Source organism: Nomascus leucogenys, chromosome 3, assembly GCF_006542625.1.
Source record: "Nomascus leucogenys isolate Asia chromosome 3, Asia_NLE_v1, whole genome shotgun sequence".
Lineage (NCBI taxonomy): Eukaryota > Metazoa > Chordata > Mammalia > Primates > Hylobatidae > Nomascus > Nomascus leucogenys.
The window spans coordinates 6,177,261-6,197,063 of NC_044383.1; the positions used below are offsets into that span (position 1 = coordinate 6,177,261).

At 44.8% G+C, this 19,803-nt stretch overlaps 1 protein-coding gene across 2 annotated transcripts in view; it reads right to left on the reverse strand.

Moving 5' to 3' along the window:
• Window positions 1–19,803, reverse strand: part of DOCK1 (dedicator of cytokinesis 1) — a 544,856-nt gene that overhangs the window by 102,543 nt on the left and 422,510 nt on the right. For both annotated transcript variants that reach the window (XM_012505804.2, XM_003280960.2), the window contains exons 30-31: window positions 10,035–10,113; window positions 5,408–5,508 (exon numbers count right to left, since the gene is read on the reverse strand). In XM_012505804.2, the coding sequence (XP_012361258.1) occupies window positions 5,408–5,508; window positions 10,035–10,113 (180 nt within the window). The remainder of the gene's footprint in view (window positions 1–5,407; window positions 5,509–10,034; window positions 10,114–19,803) is intronic.

The window sequence follows — 19,803 nt, forward strand, 5'->3', positions numbered from 1 at the left end:
AGGGCTGAGATGGACCTAAAGGAAGCTGGAGGGAGCTGATGGCTGGGGTGAGGCATTTTTAACTTCATAGGAAAGACTGGTGGGTTCCTAAAGAGGTGAGAGGGGGTGGGACCTCAAAAACAACACCACCGGTGCATGTGGGACACAGTGAGGTTTTCTGACTTGAAGTTGGCACAGGTCACCGCTTGTTAAGTCTAGCTCCCTGAGTCTCCTTCTAATAAGTGAATTTAATTTTGAATAATTTCAGTCTCTTGAAAAAAAATAGCACAGACACAAATTAAATTGATCATATCCCCTGTTATAATCAGGAATATACAACTGCAGCTTCTGATTAGGTCATGCTGCAAAATGGCATGCATGACATGTTTATTTCCTGTTAGTTTCCTTAAAGGTAGTATCTAGAGTTTGACATAATCTTCTGGAGAAGATTCTGCAGAACCCAGTGTTTGGTCAGATGGGGATATTTTGGTCCAATTGTGAAACCTATCCTCTTAGAACACTGCAGACTTCTATAGTTACAAAAAAACAAAAACAAAAACAACCCCCCCGCCGCCGCCCCAGACTGAAAACAGCCTAGGGACCAGGTGGGGAGAAGGTCTTTGTGGATGGTTTCTCTGCACTGAGCTGGACTTGGCCATCAAACTTTAACCTCTTGTGCTGAAATTTTAAGTGAGCATTTTATGCTTAGATATGCGGGAGGCCCAATTCATGAACCCTTTTCCTCTTCTGGTCCTGAACATAGAAGCTCCTTTGCAGTCATTCAACACACTGCCCCACACCAGGATGCACGTGTCTTACATACCAAAATTGTCAAGCTGGCTGCTAATCAAAAGTCATCCCTTTTACATTTTAGACATACTTCCTGTGCCCCAATAATGTAAAAAAGGCTAGGGGGCTGGGATGGGAGGAAGAGCTGCCGGTCAGGCTTAGAATTCTGTTGACATCTCTGTCCTTCCTTGGGAGTCACTAGCACCAAGGATGTCTGAAGGTTGAACCAGTTAAATTTTCATATTATGGACTTGATTCCTAGGGGTTATTTATTTCGTGGTACACTGGCGAATCTCATACTCAATTTGAGTCTGACATAATCGGTTCTCTGTGTGGTATGGCCCATTCTTTTATTTACTCCCATGCACTTTGGGGAATGTCTTTAGAATGAAAATCCTAATTATCTCCCCAACCTCAGTCATTAGGAGGATGGAGCAGGCAGGTTTCCTGATGCTGGAATTTCTGTTGTTTTGAGCCACAAAGCTGTGGACCAGGCAGAGATGAGGAGCTGCAGGGCTTGGCAAGGGGGAAGGGAAGGGTAGGCTGAGGGGTTGGGGATGCTCCCTCAGATGCCTTAAGTTGGATTCACAAGCCCTAGAGTAAGAGACAGGCCCCAGATGGAGGCAGTGCTGAGCCTACTAAGTGGGTGTGTCATGGCTCCACCTTTATACCACATGCCTTTCCCCCTAGAAACAGACAGGTGTGTGCATCATGCTCACGGGGCTCCAAGTCAGCGCACATCATTTGCTGAGTGTGAGGTTGACTCCCAGACCTCGAGCCCCCGCATGCTGCCCCAAGCTCCCAGCCGCCCAGGTCCTGCTGCTCCCTTACGCTTCGACAACCCAGATCATGTCTCTGCTCATATGTAGATGGCGCCATGCCCTTTGGCACTCGATGTCCCATGGCAAACCTCTCAGCTGCCTTCACCACCCAGCCGGGAAGCCCAAGCTGCCAGGAGGCCTCTGTCTCCCATGGCTGAGCCCCACAGGCCGTCTCCGGGCTGCCAAGGCCCTCCGTCACCACTCCATGCATGCCCTACTCCACTCGTTATTTTTGCTTCTCCATTTACCCCACTAGACCATGACCTTCTTTGTCATGAGGTCTGTGTCTTTGTCCCCAGCACCAGGACCATGGTCCGACTGAGCACAGAGTGGGCACTGAATCCCTTTTAACCAGACAATTTCAAACAAATCACATTTCTAGGCACTGTATGTGCCTGAGAAAATTTAAGCATTGGGGTAGGACATCTTCACGTATTTCTTATGCAGGTTTTGCTATTTAGAAATAAAATTTGCAAATAGACTACGAAGGGCTGAAGGTTTATCAAGTGGCATGAAGAATACAACAAATAGGGCTGACCCTCCACACATGTGTGCCACGTGGCCTGAAGGTCAAGGCAGCCTTATCTCAGGCTCCGGGGGCTTTGTCCTGCATCTCCTGTCACCTCCACAAGCGGAGCAGAACTCATGCCCCTGGGGAGGCCCTCAGACAGCACAAAGCCCTGAGGCCATCCTGCCAGGGTCTTGCAAAGACAACTTCTGAACTGCCTGGGGACTTTCCTGGGGGAAATCCAGAGTCTCCTGTTGCTATTGTGAGAAAGAGATTACGAGAGCCCGAGGTAGAGGCCCTGGGTGGCTCCTGAGGGGGCGACACCGGCTGGCTGTGTTTAATTTTCCGTGGCTTTGAAGCTTCTGAATCCACGCCACCATGTGGGAAGCAAACGTTTTCTTTAGCAGCCAAGGCCCTTCGAGGTTAATGTTTTTTTTCTTTTCCTTTTGGTTTTTGAGACAGAGTGAGGGTCTCACTCTGTCAGCCAGGCTGGAGCGCAGCAGTGTGATCACGGCTCACTGCAGCCCCCACCCCCTGGACTCAAGAGATCCTCACACTTCCGCCTCCAGAGTAGCTGGCACCACAGGTGCGTGCCACCACACCTGGCTAATTTTTGTATTTTTTGTGGAGAAGGGGTTTTGTCATGTTGTCCAGGCTGGTCTCAAACTCCTGGACTCAAGCTATCCTCCCATCTTGGCCTTCCCAAGTGCTGGGATTACAGGTAGGAGCCACCGCACCGCTGTTGATGCATGTCTTGATGTTGCCTTAGGCTCTTAACACTCACACCGACAGAAGGAAGGGCCCGGCACAGAGCGGCAGTGCTGGAGCTCACGGGGTGCTCAGCCCCACCACTAAGAAGATGCCAGCTGTTTTGAGGCAGATTTCCAGCTTAAATTCACCTCTCTTCTCCCGCGGGCATCTCCAAGGCTAGGAGCTGGGGCTGGGCTCGGGTCCCAGCTTCACCCCACAGTGGGTGCTGGGCACGTGGGCAGGCGGCTCCACCTGCTGTGGCCAAGCTGTCCTTTTGCTGGACGGGACAACAAGGGGCGTGTGCTGAAGGAGGTGTGTCCGCACCTGGTGGATTCACAGTGCATTGAAGTGCATTGTGCCGCACTGTGCTTTGTGTGTCCTGGTCACTACCTTCTGCACTACAATTCCCAGCACAAAGGCAAATCAACAAGAACAGCAACAATCACAAAGCACCATCCCTCCCTTCCCCTGGGCCCTGAGGGAGCGTGCATTCCACAAAGCAGGAGCCTGCGCCCCTGCTGAGCCAGTCTCCAGAAGATGCAGCCTGGAGAAGTCTGTCTCTTGATGCTGCAAGCCAGGACGAGCGACAGACACCTGCGCAGGCCCCGAGGTGGTGGGCTGCAGCTGCTGCGCGCCGCTCTGGTAGTCACAGGCCAGCATCCACTCTGCCTGCGCCATTCTCAGTGCTTGGCTCAGCAAGTGCATTTCTCGTTTCTGAACAACGATCACTGTTGACATAGATGGCTGTCAGACAGGAATCACCCAGCTGAGGAAGCTTGAAGGAAAGATGGCCAGGTGAAAGGTGATCGTTACTTAGATAGGTGCAGACCAAAAGCTCGAAGGTTCTAAAAGCAGCCCAGGTGAAAATCGTGAGCCCTCAATCACCTAGATTAGAATGCTGCTTTGCCGCATTCTAGGTGTGGGACCGGCCAAGTGGCTTGGTCACTGTGTGTGACCTTCCTTATCTGGAAACTAGGGCAGATATGAGGGCCTAAGGAATGGTTTTGCTTTTTAATGATTACAGAAGAAAAATGCACATGAAACGCCTAGAAAGTCACTGACATAAAGTACAGGCTGAGTAAATGATTTGCTGAAATACACTCATGCTTTGGTTAATGACAGGGATATGTTCTGAGAAACATGTCACTGAGTGATTTTGTTGTTGTGTGAACACTGTAGAGTGAACTTACACAAACCGAGATACTACAGCCTACTACACACCTCGGCCATATGGTATAGCCTACTGTTACTAGTCTACAAACCTGTACAACATGTTTGTAATGTACCATGTGACTACAATAAATACCACAGGCAAATGTAACACAATGGTGAGTATTTGTGTATCTAAACAAAGAAAAGCTACAGTAAAAATACAGCATGTAGTCTGTGGTTATGCAGTGCGTGACTATAATTCTTTCTTTTCTTTTTTTTTGAAAGGGGGTCTCATCCTGTTGCCCAGGCTGGAGTGCATGGCAAGTCACAGGTATGATCACGGTGCACTGCAGCCTTGACCTCCTGGGCTCAAGTGATCTACCTGCCTCAGCCTCCCAAGTAGCTGGTATTACCACTACTGGCTGAGCACCAGAGCCCAGCCCATGACTATAATTCTTACTCTCCAGAGATGACGTGCTTTGGATTTGCCTTGAAAGTGAGATACAGACTCACAGGATATGAGAAAGAGCAGCCGCCACCTTCTGAAACTCTTTCTGGAATCTCTAACCTCAGCTAGCAGCATGGAGTTGGCCAAGCCTTAGAACAGTCGAGATACTGCAGAGGTTATTTATAAAATGACAAACAGGGACTGATGACTCGGCAACAGCAAAGCAATTTCAGAACTCTTCTCAAAAGGACTTATGAAAGGAACACTGACAGCAGTGAGAAATTAGTGAAACGGAGGCAGAAAGAGACGAAGCAAGACCCTCCGCGTGTCCAAACATGGGAAGGAAACCCATGCAACAACGGTGCTTCTTGATACTGAATCATCAGCAGTACATGATGCAAACTGGGGTTACAGAGCTGGAGGAGCCGGCAAGGATCTCGGCCTTCATGGAGCTTTGAAGAGGTTTATTTACAATGATACAAGGTGCCACGTCAGTCCATTCAAAGCTCCTGCCCGGAAGAAGACAGGGGTTATCTGCTGCCAAGAAGGAACCACCGATAGCTCTAACTCCCCAATGAGTTGTTCAACAATCCCAACAAGCCAAGAGCTTTCATCAGAAGCTCCTTTTGAATTGAAGAATTAAGCAATAAAGTAAATCATAGGTGAAATGACATCAGAATAGTGCACAGCAAAAGGAATTATCTCCGGAAGCTGAAATTCTGTGTTGCACTAATAGTCTGGGATTACACTGACCTGGAACCTTCCAGGATGAGTCCTGCAATTTTAGATCTTGATTCATGGGTTAGAAAAGGCAATACCTGATTTGTGATTTAAAACCACCCTTTCATTACACTGTGATTACATCTCAATTTGTACCAAGTTGGCTTAGAAACGCATGAAAATTATGCTATTAGAGTTGGAGGCTCCTGCCTGCAGTTTCAGAGCTGGATGAGAACTTACTTGTTAAGGATTTTGGCTCTCTTGGCACTTGAAAAATTCTCCAGTTGCAGGGACTCTTGAGTAAGGAAAGCAACAGCCAGGTGAAAGTAGTTGTTCCACAGCTGAAAACCAAAAAGGAGGAGATGCTAAGTTGTTGAACAGCTTGAGATAGGATCTCAACAACGCTCTCAGACGTTTATCATTTGCTCAGCACACCTGAAAAGTTAAAAAAAAAAACCCACACTCACTCTATACATGTTGCTAACCAGCCACCCACGGTGTAGTTCAGGCCTGAGCTTGTGGGCTCGGAGGTTACGGTGCACATATTCAAATCCCGGCTCTGCCATTTACTCAGACTCTAACCGCTCTCTGCCTCAGTTTCCTCACGGATAAAATGTGAATTTCAAGAGTATCTATCTTCTAGGAGTGCTCAGAAGATCAAAGAAGTAAATATATGCACAGAATTTAAGGCAGTACAGAGCATGTGTAAACACTTCATCAATGTTAGCTCTTTCTTTTTTTGAGATGGAGTCTCCCTCTGTTGCCCAGGCTGGAATGCAGTGGCATGATCTCGGCTCACTGCAACCTCTGCCTTCTGGGTTCAAGCAATTCTCCTGCCTCCGCCTCCTGGGTAGCTGGGACTACAGGTGTGCACCACCATGCCTGGATAATTTTTGTATTTTTAGTAGAGATGGGGTTTCACCATGTTGGCCAGGCTGGTCTTGAACTCCTGACCTCAAGTGATCCACCTCCCTCAGCCTCCCAAAGTGCTGGGATTACAAGTGTGAGCCACCATGCCTGGCCAGTGTTAGCTTTCATTAAGGTAATTATGAAGCTCCTCACTTAAGAATACTATAGATTTCCATAATTTAGGACTCTACCTCCAAATCATACATACACTAGACAAGGAAAACAAATGTAAAAAGATCAAACATTTCTTGTTTCAATAAACCCATATTTCACGGGTTTATGGACTACATATATGTGGTTTAAAAGACAATGGCCTTTATAAGAAGAAAGTTGTGGGTCACAGTTTTCTCATTTACAAACCAGGGATAATATTTATTATATCAAAGGAGATAGCTGCAAAGAGTTCTATAAAAATAAAGTGTGAACATTATATTGACTCTATTTTTAATTACCTGAGAAGTAAGTGGAAATTTAAGAGCATTTGCAGGATTTGAGAAAAGTCTGTTGGGCTTGCATTTATCCAACACTTCCCATTAACAGCACACTTTCTATAGTAATACACCATCTCATTTGATTACCACAGAATAACCAAGTAGGTGCTGTTATCCCCATTGCAGAGCTGAGATTTAGAGACCAGCCCAAAGCTACAGGTAACACATGAAGCAGAATGGGGATCTGAGCCCAGCACCCCCAACCTCAGAGCCCACAATGGGGCTCTCCTGTTTTAGCCCCCTTTATAAAGAAAGGGGAGTGCCAGTCAATAAAATACAAGTCATTCCTTTTGTTTTTGGGACTGACACCTCCCACCGATTTCAGCCTTGCCACAGGACCGGCTGGAATCACTGGCTGCAGCCACCCGTATTCTGAGAATCATGGTCAGGGGCTCAGCCAGAATAGGACCTATGCCTGCAAGGACCCAGAATAGATCTTAATTTCTCCCTGCTCCCTTTGACAACAACAACAGCAACAACAACAGCAAAAGCAACAACAACAAAACACGAATGCTTATTTTTAAATGACAGCTTTACCAACTCCTAATTCTTTCTTTTCCTATATAGGACCAGGACTGCCTTTGAGCCAGAGCACTCATGGTAGTGGTGGTGGTGTTTAAATTAAGATCTGTTCTGGGTACGTGCAGACATGGGTCCTGTTCCAGATGGGCCCCTGACAGTGATTCTCAGAATGTAGCCGACAGCAGGCAGCGATTCCTGCTAACCCCTCCTCAAACAACAATAAATATTGTGTCACACCTGCCAAGGGGCGAAGCTCTATGTGGGCCCTGAAGCACAGGGCTTGTAAGGTGTGTAGGCTCACGGTGAGAGTCCAAGGGGATATCCTCACGAAACAGAACGAAAGCCAGGGAGAACTAACATGTTGAGAAACAGGCTCCCCCGCCAGAGCAGCCACAACTAAAACACACGGGAATCTACCCAGCAAGTCATGTGTGAGATCTGACCTAGAAAAAACTAGAAAAATGGCAAAACAAATACTTAAATAGTCTAGTATGAGATGGGGAAAAAATACTGCAATGTATTCCCTCAAATACCTAAACTTATTCCAAATTTATTTATCAATTCAATGGGATTCCAGCTAAAATCCAAGCAGTATGTTTTTAAAAGAGAAACTCAGCTATCTGATTTTAAACTCCAAATGGAATGATTTTAAACTCCAAATGCACAAAAACAGCCAAGATAATTCTGCAGTAGAAAACGAGTGGAAAAGTAGCGACTCTGCTAGCTGGGTACAAAGGTATAAGGATTAAGCCTCTATGATAATAACACAAAATGGAATTTATACACACACATTTATAATTATGTTAATTGTAGCATTTCAAAACATTGGGGAAAGAGTCATCTATTCATGAAATGATGTGGGAAAAAGTGAAGTTAGATCCTTACCCCTATACTAACTACAGAAATCCCAAATGGATTAAACACCTGAAAGGTAAAACAAAAACAAAAACACAAAACCACAAAGGTATTAGCAGATTCTAACTAACACAAAATAGTAAAATTTAGAAGTATATAATATTAAGGCAAGGAGAGATTTGCCAAGCAAAACATGAAACCAGATAGCTGTAAAAGAAATAACAGATTTCACTGCAGAAAAATGAAATGTTTCTATATGATAAGCCTAAACTCATGCCTAGCCTATATCAAGAATTCCAACTTATAAAAAAGGAAGACAGCCAAATACAAATGTGAGCAGAAGAAATGATCAGAGAGTTCACAGCAGAAACCCACACGGCCGCTAAGTATTCTTAGCCTAAATAATCATCAGAAAAATGCCAATAAAAACAAAAATCAATCATTTTAAAGAAATCAGTGTTGAAGAAGATTCTAGATAGAAAGTGGCAGCTCTCAAACAAGGTTGGTGGGATGGCAAATTGCTAAAATCATGTTAGGAAGGAAATTGATCATTTTCCATCAAACTTAAAATGTCATATCATTTGGCCTAGAGATCAACCTATTCCATAGCAATGCGTGTACTAAGAGGCACATGTATCACAGCCCTCACGGTAGCACAGCTTATGATTGTAAACACCTGGAAGCAGCCTCTAGGTTATCAGTGCAGAAATGGCTGAATAAATGTTGGTACATTCATATCGTGGAATATGACAGAGCTGAAAAACACAGAGTATGATCCAGTTCATGTTAAAGGCCAAAAGAAAACACACACAGGCTCATATAAATGCTGAAAGCGTGACAAAGAATTCAGAACAATGAGTTAAAAGTTATCCCTGCAGAGGGGCAGTGAGAGGCAGCAAAGGATTAGGAAGGAATGTTTCCTATTTTACCTGCTAAACTGATATTCAGCACATATATATTGTATAAAGAGAAAGTATGTTATTATGACATATGAAAACAGGCATTCAGCAGAGAAAATGATAAAAAATTTTATAAACAAGTAACATGTTTAGATATATGGCACCTGATATATTATTATCTAATCATATCCTATAATGCCAATACAGTAAACATTTAAAATTAAAAAATTATAAAAATAAGGGCAATGCAAATGAAAGAGCAGGTGGCTCTCTAATTTTTGCTATTGGGTAACTTATTTTGGGGTTGCATCACCCAATGGGTGAACAAAAATCCTTTGGGTTCCTTTTGAGAGAGTGAACCATCTTGCCCAGGAAATAAACATGCCATTTGTATCTGCATGCTTTTCAAAAATTTGTATCCTTTACTAAAATAAACTAATAATAATGACAGATAAAATCATTATTAGCAGAAACACATCCAGAGTACAATGGAAGTGAGAGCCACACATTTTGGATGCACAGTAAGAAATCAGGCCAGGCAAAATCAATCCTTATAGCATGCACACACACACACACACACACACACACCAATCAGGCCAGGCAAAATCAATCCTTACAGCATGCGTACACACACACACACACACACACAGAGACAAACACACACACTCTCTCTCTCACACTGCATTCACCAAAGGAGCATTTCTGATGGACCATGGGGTCTGGGGGACAGGGTCTCTGGCCTGGTCAAAGCCACTGCTAGTAGCACAAGGCTGAGAGAGGATATGGGGGGAATACAGAGTTATAAAAGCAAGCTGAGCTCTAGGTGCAGACCTGTGTCTCCTCCCCTGCTGATCCTCCCTCCACAGTAAGATGGGCTGAGACAATCTTGGCAGATACACACACTGGGACTTGGTGGCCTCCCTGCTTGGAGAGTCCCTCCTTGTCACTCTGATTCAATAGCTTCTCTCTGAAACAACTCTATCTCTTTCCTTGCTAAATTAAGCAAATACTCCAAAGGCACAATTTTCACTCCTCAGGTTCCAATAGTACATACTATAAATTCCATTTCCGCATCTTGGATGGGAGACCAATTAAGTTCAAGGATTAGAAATACTGTAAGATATTGGTTCGGACCAGCAATTTGTTTTAACATGATTTCTCCACAAAGGTCGTGTCTACCTCTTCTCTTACCTGTAGCTCAAAGTTGGCTTGATCCAGAAATTTTTTGTTCAGCATATCTGCATACTGATTAATTGCTCGCAGGAAGACTCTGAAAGATCAAGAGAAAATTACATAATTACACACTTACGCTCTGGCACTTCGGTAGGTTTGGCATTTCAATTAGATACAATCCCAGACTGTCTGGAATGTGAACTCTCCAAGTCTTGCGCAAAGCTGTGAGGTTTTGCCAATGAAAAGATCACGGAATTATATGCAGATGTTCTCCAAATTAATCAAGGAAATTAGCACATGCAGGATGAAAGAAACAGACCAAAATAACAGCTTCTGAAAGTAACATTTGAAAAGTATCACTAAAAAAAAAAAAGTCTAATTTAAAAAAAGAAAAAAAAAGGTGCAAATTAAATCTTTTCCTCAAGTTGCCATGTCTTAATGTTTTATGATTCCATTGATCTTTGCTTAGCTGGCTTTTTCAAGTTACCCATTTGAAAGCACTCTTCGCAAGGGGCTATCAGGCTTGGAAGAGGTTGCTGCAATATCTCTAGGCTTGGAAGCATGGCTTGCGACTTCAGTATCATTGGCCTACTTTCCACATGCTAATTTTGACCACTATTTTATAGAGAAAAAGTTAAAAGCTTTAGTAGACACGAAAGTGATTTGACAAGAATTTTCTCAGAAATTTTAATTTCTTGATTCATTGATAATGTATAATTTTAACACTCTATAATACCATGACTTTATATACTTTTTATAATGAAATATACAATTTGGGTGACCACACATGACTCTAGAATACCATCTCTCACATGCTTGTTCATTCAACAGATTTGTTTTATAACCCTTGAAAGTGTTTACAATACTAAAGCTTCATCCACCACTTTTTAAATGGCCCTTTTCCCTTTGCACAAAGGCAGGATGTAAGAGGAATTAGTATTAGGTCACAGATAATAAACTTAATTCCACTTTCTCTATTTAGACAGCAGGGAGCAGCCAGAGTAGAAGGGAAATGTAGGTTACTTACTAGTAACTGCTGTCCTCTGACAGCGTTATCTCTTCAGCTAAGCGTGCCTGGAGAAGCTCCCCACGCCCTGGCCATGTCACAGCCGCTAAAAGGCAGTGAGCCAGGGAGGAGGGAAGAAGGAATTCACCACCTGGGGTTTTAAGGAGGTCTCCATCACCACCTGCCACCACCACCTCCCGCCCATCACCCGCTGTCACTGCAGATTCTCTCATGCTCACACCGCGTGCCGGTCTGAGAAAGGGATTCGCAGACATTATTTCATCAAGAAACCTATCAGCTGGATCTGGGACCAAAACAGCTGTGACAAAGGGCCCGTGACAGAGTTTGCAATTTTGGTCACTAAAGAAAACTGCAGGCGGAGTTATTTGACTTCTTCCCTGGGGACATTAAAATATAACCAGAAAGGAGAAATTAGTGTTTCTAAGTGACTATTAATGGAGGGATGCGGGCATTGCTGCCTTGTCCATTAACCAAGAACACACGCTGAGCAGCAACATTCCTCAGCCACAGGGTTGCCAGATTTTGCAAATATAGGATGCCCGGTTAAACCTGAATAACAGCTCTTATTGCTGAATTCTGTAATTGATTAGGAAAAAAAAAGCTGAATACAGGACATTTAGGGCATCCTGACAAATTAATAAAGGATCCAGGACAAAAGTTGCAAAATTCAGGACATGCTTTGTATATACGGGATGCCTGGCAACTCTAATCAGCCCCCCAGTCTTGGGCTGGGGTCTGTCCTGTCACCTTCAGCCCCCAGAAGTACAAGGTATGAGCTAGAGAGATGGTCTAAGTAACCCACCTGACCCTTGGTAACTGTGTTGAGAGAGCCTCTGAGGATGTACACGCAGCAACCCCAGGGATCACAGAAGAGCCCCCAAGTGTCAGTGGAATACAACACCTTCTTGTCATTACGGGGTGGGCTGTGCCATGATGCATAAGGACACGGGGCTTCTGACCACTAACACAATTTTTTTTTCCCCTTAATTTTTTCCTTCAGGTTTAGAACTCTGCTATTCACAGAGTACCCTAGGGTCCTTATAGGCTTTAAGAAGACACTCTTTCCAGCCCTCTATGACAATAATGACCAGTTTACTAAAACACACATTACTATTATAGGGTAATTATTTTGCTTCAAGATAGCACCCAAACAGTTGTAATATGCTGCTTCGAATTAAGCTCTGGGACAACTGCAGCTAGTTAAATAAAGACAATTCTCAAAAAGACTTTAAAAATATGTCAGCTGGGCACGGCGGCTCACGCCTGTAATCCCAGCACTTCGGGAGGCCAAGGTGGGTGGATCACGAGGTCAGGAGATGGAGACCATCCTGGCTAACACAGTGAAACCCCGTCTCTACTAAAAATACAAAAAATTAGCTGGGCGTGGTGGCGGGCGGCTGTGGTCCCAGCTACTTGGGAGGCTGAGGCAGGAGAATGGCATGAACCTGGGAGGCGGAGCTTGCAGTGAGCCGAGATTGCACCACTGCACTCCAGCCTGGGTGACAGAGTGAGACTTGTCTCAAAAAAAAAAAAAAAAAAAGTCAAGCTAAAATAATGTGAAGGCTGAACAAAAACTTTTTAAGAAACTGACAACTGAGAAAGTGCAGGGCTGAGAGGTAGATTCTGTAATTCAGATTCCCTATAAATTTTTTAAAATGCCGGGACAAAAACAACGTGGAAATTCAAGTAGCATGAGGAAAACTGAAGGAAAGATCAAATAAAACCATAATCAGTGCAGTAAACAAAGATCAGATGATGCTTGGGCTCGATGCATCAAGGGCTGCGTCACTTGCACAGAAACTTCCAGGACATGCATAAATGATATCCTACAGCCCACACCTGACGGGACAGAAACACAGCTATGCCCCGGGCCAATCACCCAACAAGGCAAGGAGAAACATAACCAGAGACTAACTTTTAGGTAAGAAAATCTATTAGTCAGCCAAGTGTGGTGTGGGAGGCTGAGGCGGGCAGATCACCTGAGGTCAGGAGTTCAAGACCAGCCTGGCCAACATGGTGAAACCTCATCTGTACCAAAAAAAAAAAAAAAAAAAATTACAGGCTGGGCACAGTGGCTCATGCCTGTAATCCCAGCACTTCGGGAGGCCAAGGTGGGCGGATCACAAGGTCAGCAGATCGAGACCATCCTGGCTAACACGGTGAAACCCCGTCTCTACTAAAAAATACAAAAAAATTAGGCGGGCATGGTGGTGGGCGCTTGTAGTCCCAGCTACTCCGGAGGCTCAGGCAGGAGAATGGCATGAACCTGGGAGGCGGAGCTTGCAGTGAGCCGAGATTGCGCCACTGCACTCCAGCCTGGGCGACAGAGCGAGACTCCATCTCAAAAAAAAAAAAAAAAAAAAAAATTAGCTGGGTGTGGTGGTAAGCACCTGTAATCCCAGCTACTCAGGAGGCTGAGGCAGGAGAATCACTGGAACCCGGGAGGCAGAGGCTGCAGTGAGCAGAGACTGCGCCACTGCACTCCAGCCTGGGTGACAGAGCAAGACTCCATCTCAAAAAAAAAAAAAAAAAAATCTATTAGTTACTGTAATTCTGAAGTTATTTCTAATAAATGTGAAAGTAGGGAAAATAAATAAGAATATCATATTAGAAGCTTTTGCATACCAATCCGCTTTCTGTTACAGAGGAATATGAGAAGGATCGCAAGCTAAGCCAAGTGTTTGGATGGGAGGATGCCTTGCCAAACTAAATGAAGGGCTCCACACAGTGCAGGATCATAGTCCTTTGTCCAGCAGGCAATCTCATGTGGGGTATGAATGTGCCTGACTCTGCATCCTGACGACTCTATCTGTGCTGGACACTGCTGGAGTTGGGTTTAGGTAAGAGAAGCCCTCCAGATTGTGAGTAAAGCATGGGTATCTCAAAGGCAGTGGCCACATCTGCTTGTTCACCCAAGTGTCCTCAGTGCTGAGTCAGCATTTGGTACACAGCATACGCTCATTAGGTAACTGACACAAGAATGAATGAACACGTGGATGGGAGAATAAGTGAATGAATGAATGGATGAAGGAGCTGGCTCAGAAGGTCAGGCTTTGGCCCAAATGAGAGGCCTTAGGGAGGCTAGAGTATTTGGTTGCCTCTGGCTCTCCTTGCAGAAAACCGTGTAGGTTTTCTGTGGTGGGACTCAGCTCTCTTCAGGTTCTTCTTTTGCAAACTTCTCATTAGGGATTCCACCAGAAATGCCAGAAACTCAGGGGGAAGGGATCAACCACCTTGTGAACCACACAAGTTATGTCTTATTCTGAGCCAGGAGAATAAATTAATTAATTTCTTAATAAAAAACAAATACTGTGAGAATTAAATGCTTTCAGGAATGCTGTCCTAAAAATGGTCAAAATCTATGGAAGGATTACTTGTAATTTAAAATTCAGGAGATAAAACCAAATATACAAATAAATAATCCAGAAAGAATCACAGGCAAATTATGTCAACCTAAAAAGATTCAAAAAGCCATAAGGTCTAGAAGCCTGTGAATTTTATTTTTAATGGCTCAATGGAGAGAAATGTTATCTCTTCTTGGTAATTGATTCCTGTCTCCAGGAAGTCAGAAGCATCATCTTTATCAAACTTGTCATAACATTATCCACTTAAAAAAATGTGAGGCCAATAGGAAAGGGAGACGGGTTCACTCCTAAGCCAATGCAATTAAAACAACAACAAACCAGTAAGCTTTCCTGACTTCTTTCTCTGCTATCCTGGACATTTAACCCCATTAGAAACAAAAACTACTAATTCTTGACAGTGTCAAATATGAGTTTAATTGTAGCCTACACATACACACATTTGTACAATCAAAGTCTTAATTCAAGTGTATCTATCTATCGATGGCTTCAGGTCCATTTAAACATGGAGCTACCTGAGCTTCAGAAAGTTCTTCAACACCACCAAGAAACGAGAAGTATGTGAGGGAACAGACATGTTAATTCGTTTGATTTAATCATTCCACAATGAATGCATGTATCATAACATCGACGGCCTATCATACACATACGCAATTATTATTTGTCAATTTAAAATAGAATTTTAAAAATGTTAAAACAAAAAAATGTTGCTCAAGTTTTCGAGATCCTCATCTTCTCCACCGACAAATGAAAGCGCTCAACCACAGTGCCTCTAAGCTCCCTGGAACTTTGAACCTACAGGTTCTGTTTTTTTTTACTTTTGAGATTAAAGGTAAGGAAGAGGCATCACCACATGATACAAAGTTATTTGAACACTGATATGATCTCCACTGACACCTTATGAAATGTGAAGTCGCATTTGGTAAAAGAGAAAGGCAAGCCCTGTGAATTCTGCAGTTCTGCGCGTCTTTGGGAGACAGGCTGGTGTGGCCAGCGAGGCTCTGCCTGCAGGAGGCACCTGCTGAGGTCCAAGCCTCTCCGCAGATTGAAGGTTCTGGAGGAGGTCCCGCCAGCCTTGCTTTTGTTCTTGAACAAAAAGGGCGGGTGGATGCAGCGCATGGGCTCCCGAGGGAGACCATTCCCCAAAGCTGCCCATTTGGAAAGCCATGTGCCAGTAATAAAAGTAGCATAGTCCTAAATAATTATATGTTAATTGAGTAGAGGGGAACTTAGCAAGTGAAAAGTAATCAGGAACCAATTTAACTATTCCAGGCTCCTGGCACAATTATAGGCGCTTGATTATGACAGAGTCTCAGGCCCTTGTAGCACCCCTGTTACCCAGTGTTTGCTGCCAATAAAACAGGAAGATGAGGAGCCTCATTACTACGGAGGGAGAATGTGGAGAAAGGCACGGAACTTCCAGCGGCTTACACAGCCCTATTTCTCACATTGTGAAGCTGTGGGGGTATATTTTTTTTTTTTTTTTTTTTTTTTGAGACGGAGTCTCGCTCTGTGGCCCAGGCTGGAGTGCAGTGGCGCAATCTCGGCTCACTGCAAGCTCCGCCTCCCAGGTTCACGCCATTCTCCTGCCTCAGCCTCTCGGAGTAGCTGGGACTACAGGCGCCCGCCACCACGCCCGGCTAATTTTTTTGTATTTTTAGTAGAGACGGGGTTTCACTGTGGTCTCGATCTCCTGACCTCGTGATCCGCCCTCCTCGGCCTCCCAAAGTGCTGGGATTACAAGCGTGAGCCACCGCGCCCGGCCAGCTGTGGGGGTATTTAAATTCCTTCCCTAAACTTACTTTAAGTTGCATAATTAGCTTGTACACTTCAATATGAGGGCATTTAAATATCTCCGGCATGAAGACGGGCTGCTTTGGGGGTGGAGACGATGTATCTTTTAACACAATGTTTTACCCAAAATGGGTGGGAAAAAAGGAAACAAATTTAAAGTGACACATTCTTCCATCCCTGCAGAAAAATGAGTCTAGCAACAGTAGCTGGGAATTTGCCTTCAAATGATTTCTGTATAATTCAGGGATGCTGGGAAGAGGCAAGTTGAGGTGAAGTGATAACAGAGATGCAGAGAATGTCACTTCAGTTCCATGGAAGGAGAGATAATGAATGCTCCATCTCAGCCGGTCCATCTCCTGGCACCTCCCCACACTTGGCAGGGCGGCTCCTTCATCCAGGTGGCGACTCACATGACCAGCAACTTCCTACCTTGGGACCTTGACTGGGAAACAAAAACCATATGTGTGGAAAGAAGTGACTTCTAAGAAAGCCCCCCAGTATCACAAGGGCAAAGGAACGCAAAGCTGGGGGCCTGGGTGGGGTCTGCCTCGTGTCTTTGGGATTTGGGAAATGGTGGGAAGACCAACGTCACTAGAAAGTTTTGGGAATGAGGTGAGAGGGATCAACTGGGCCAGACTGTGAGAGGCGGGGATGTGGGGCTCTGGAGTCTGCATATTTGCCTGTGGGCAACAGGGGTGGAGGGGGTGCCTGAGGATTTTAAAGCGAGGAAGGGACCTCTGGGGTCAGGAGCAGGAAAGCCAAAAGATTTCATTGCTATTATTTCCTGTCTGCACTACAGCCAGTTTCTTTTTTCCAAGATTTCCTTTCTTTTCTTTTTCAAATCAATAAAAGCTTAAACCTCCATCGACCTCTTAACTAAAACCTAAATTGCCCCAGACCTGTCTTCTGGTCAGCCCTGCTGGGCACAGGCTTGGGCTGATGCTGAGAAGAATATAGAGGATTCCCAGGGTGCGTCTGCTCTAGCCTGAGGCCGTGTCATCCCCACTTGGGTCTCCATGAGCCAAGATTACTGGGCCCTTGTCTACTAGTCTGATGCCTGCTAAACAGAGTGACGTGCTGGATGCATACCATCCCAGTTTCCACTGAAACAGCATTCCTGGCCAAAGAATTGTCGTGGGCCAAAGGTAAGAAATCCTGAAGATCGTCAGTTCCCAGCCACCGGTTCCTCCATCCTCTCCCACACGACCACCTCTAGTTTCTGCTGCTTTGCTGCTAAGCATTTGGTGAGCACCCCCTAAGTTCCAGACACAGTCATTGCTTTCACACAGATCATGTTATTTAATGCTCACAAGTCTTGTGGGGTATGAATCACCCAATATTTTACAAATGAGGAAATGGAGGCTTTTGGATGCATATGCCACATCGTGTATACCACCCATTTATCTGTTGATGGACACCTGAATACTTCTACCTTTTGGCAACTGTGAATAATGTTGCTATGAACATCAGTGTACAAATATCTCTTCGAGTCCTTATGTTCAATTATTTTGGATAAATATTGAGAAATAAAAATAAAATCCTAAGTTTCCCAATGGACTGAACAGACTCCTTCTTGGCCAAGGGGACCCCAGAGAAGCCTTGAAAACTGAATCCAGGCCGGGCGCTGTGGCTCACGCCTGTAATCCCAGCACTCTGGGAGGCCAAGGTGGGCGGATCACCAGAGGCCAGGAGTTCAAGACCAGTCTGGACAACATGGTGAAACCCCATCTCTACTAAAAATACAAAAATTAGCCGGGCGTGGTGGCAGGTGTCTGTAATCCCAACTACTCGGGAGGCTGAAGCAGGAGAATCGCTTGAACCTGGGAGGCAGAAGTTGCAGTGAGCCGGATGGTGCCATTGCACTCCAGCCTGGGTAACAAGAGCGAGACTCTGTCTAAAAACAACAAAAACTGAGTCAGCCCATGACCATGATGGGATGGGAGGTTAGACCCGCTTCAGTATACCCTTTCCTTAACAGCCTTTAACCAGAATTCTCTCCTAAGGAGGAAGCAGAAACTGGCTCTAGAAAACAAGAAGCAGACAACTCATTCCTATATCACCTTTAGCCACTTGTCTGAGCCATAGGTGGACTCCCCCTCCCTCTTTGCAGTTTCCACGTGACAGCTTGCCAGTTTGACACTGCATGCTCTCCTGCTGAGAGGCCACCGACTGCAGGGTGGCTCTGGCCAGTCTAAGGAGGATGTGCAGTGAGGGTTTTTGTGGCCTCTGTTTGACCTTTTGACATTAGAGGGCCAAAATCTCCACCCTCGGGTCATCCGAATGCTGGTATTTTTTTGAACATGGGACCCACGAAGGGGCATGGCTCAATCACACATGGGTGTGTTTCTCCTTCATTAATATTCATGACTTCTTCTATAGCTTATTGATTATGTATACTTAGCCAACCCACTCAGCATAAACTCCTGTCTCATTCCTCCTCCCTGGAAGTGCTTGCTCTTGGCAGAAGCTGGAGGCTACACTTCCTAGTTTGCAGAAAGGCTGGCCTGCAGGCTGCAACCCTTTATGAGAAATAAGGCTCTGCTTTCCAAATTTATGAACCTCACGATTCTTCAGTTGATGATACCCAAAAGTGGAATTGCCAGATCATCTGGTAATTCTATTTTAAAGGTTTAGAGGAACCATCCTACTATTTTCCATAGTGGCTGTGCCATTTTACATTCCCAGCAACAGTACACAAGGGTTCCAATTTCTCCACACCCTCATCAACACTTGTTATTTCCCTCTTTTTTTTTCCTGATGTAGCCATCCTAATCGGTGTGAGGTGGTTTAAATAAAGTTTTATTAGAACACAGCAAAACTCTTATTAGGGATTAGCCAGCGGTTTCCCCACTACACTAGCAGTGCTGAGTAGGTGTGTCTGTGTTGGTCCTTTAAAGAAAATTTTGCCAAGGCTTGAAAAGTTGTGATTCAATTCTGATATGTCCTCTCTACAAATTTTGAAGAGTTCTTCACCTACTTTCTTTTGGTGGGGAGTCGGAGAGTTCACACCTGTTTCTAGGTCATCAGAAAATAAAATTTGTTGATCGAAAAGACCTTAAAATGCTCCCTCCAAAGCTTAGAGCCGATTAGCCACTACGAGCCCTAACTCGGAGTTAGCAAGTGTTAGGATAAACCAGTCTGGAAATCAAACTTAGAGTCAATTAGCCACTAAGAGCCCTAACGCGGAGTTAGCAAGTGTTGGGATAAACCAGTCTGGAAATCAAGGTAGGCAGGTTCCCTCAACTTCACCTCCAGAGCACCAAGCCTGTCCTCACTAACAGTGTAATTTCAGGATTGTGTTTTAAATATCATAAGGCCACCCACTCTCCCTCCACTTTCCACTACTTGCTCCTTCTTATTCACCTCTACCTCCTCCCAGTCCTGCCTGGTCCACCTATTCCAACTTCACAAAATAAGTGTTGACAGATTTAGCAGCAGCTTGAGTAATGAAAAAACCATCTCCAAGACAAACACAACAGAAATGCCCAGCAGCGAACATCAGGAAGTGAGAAGTCTCTACTGCTGGGGGAGGCCGTGAGAGAGGGCAAAGCCTGACTGTAAGACTTCATCCTGGCAAAGAAAGAAGGGTCTTGGGTTGCCCCAG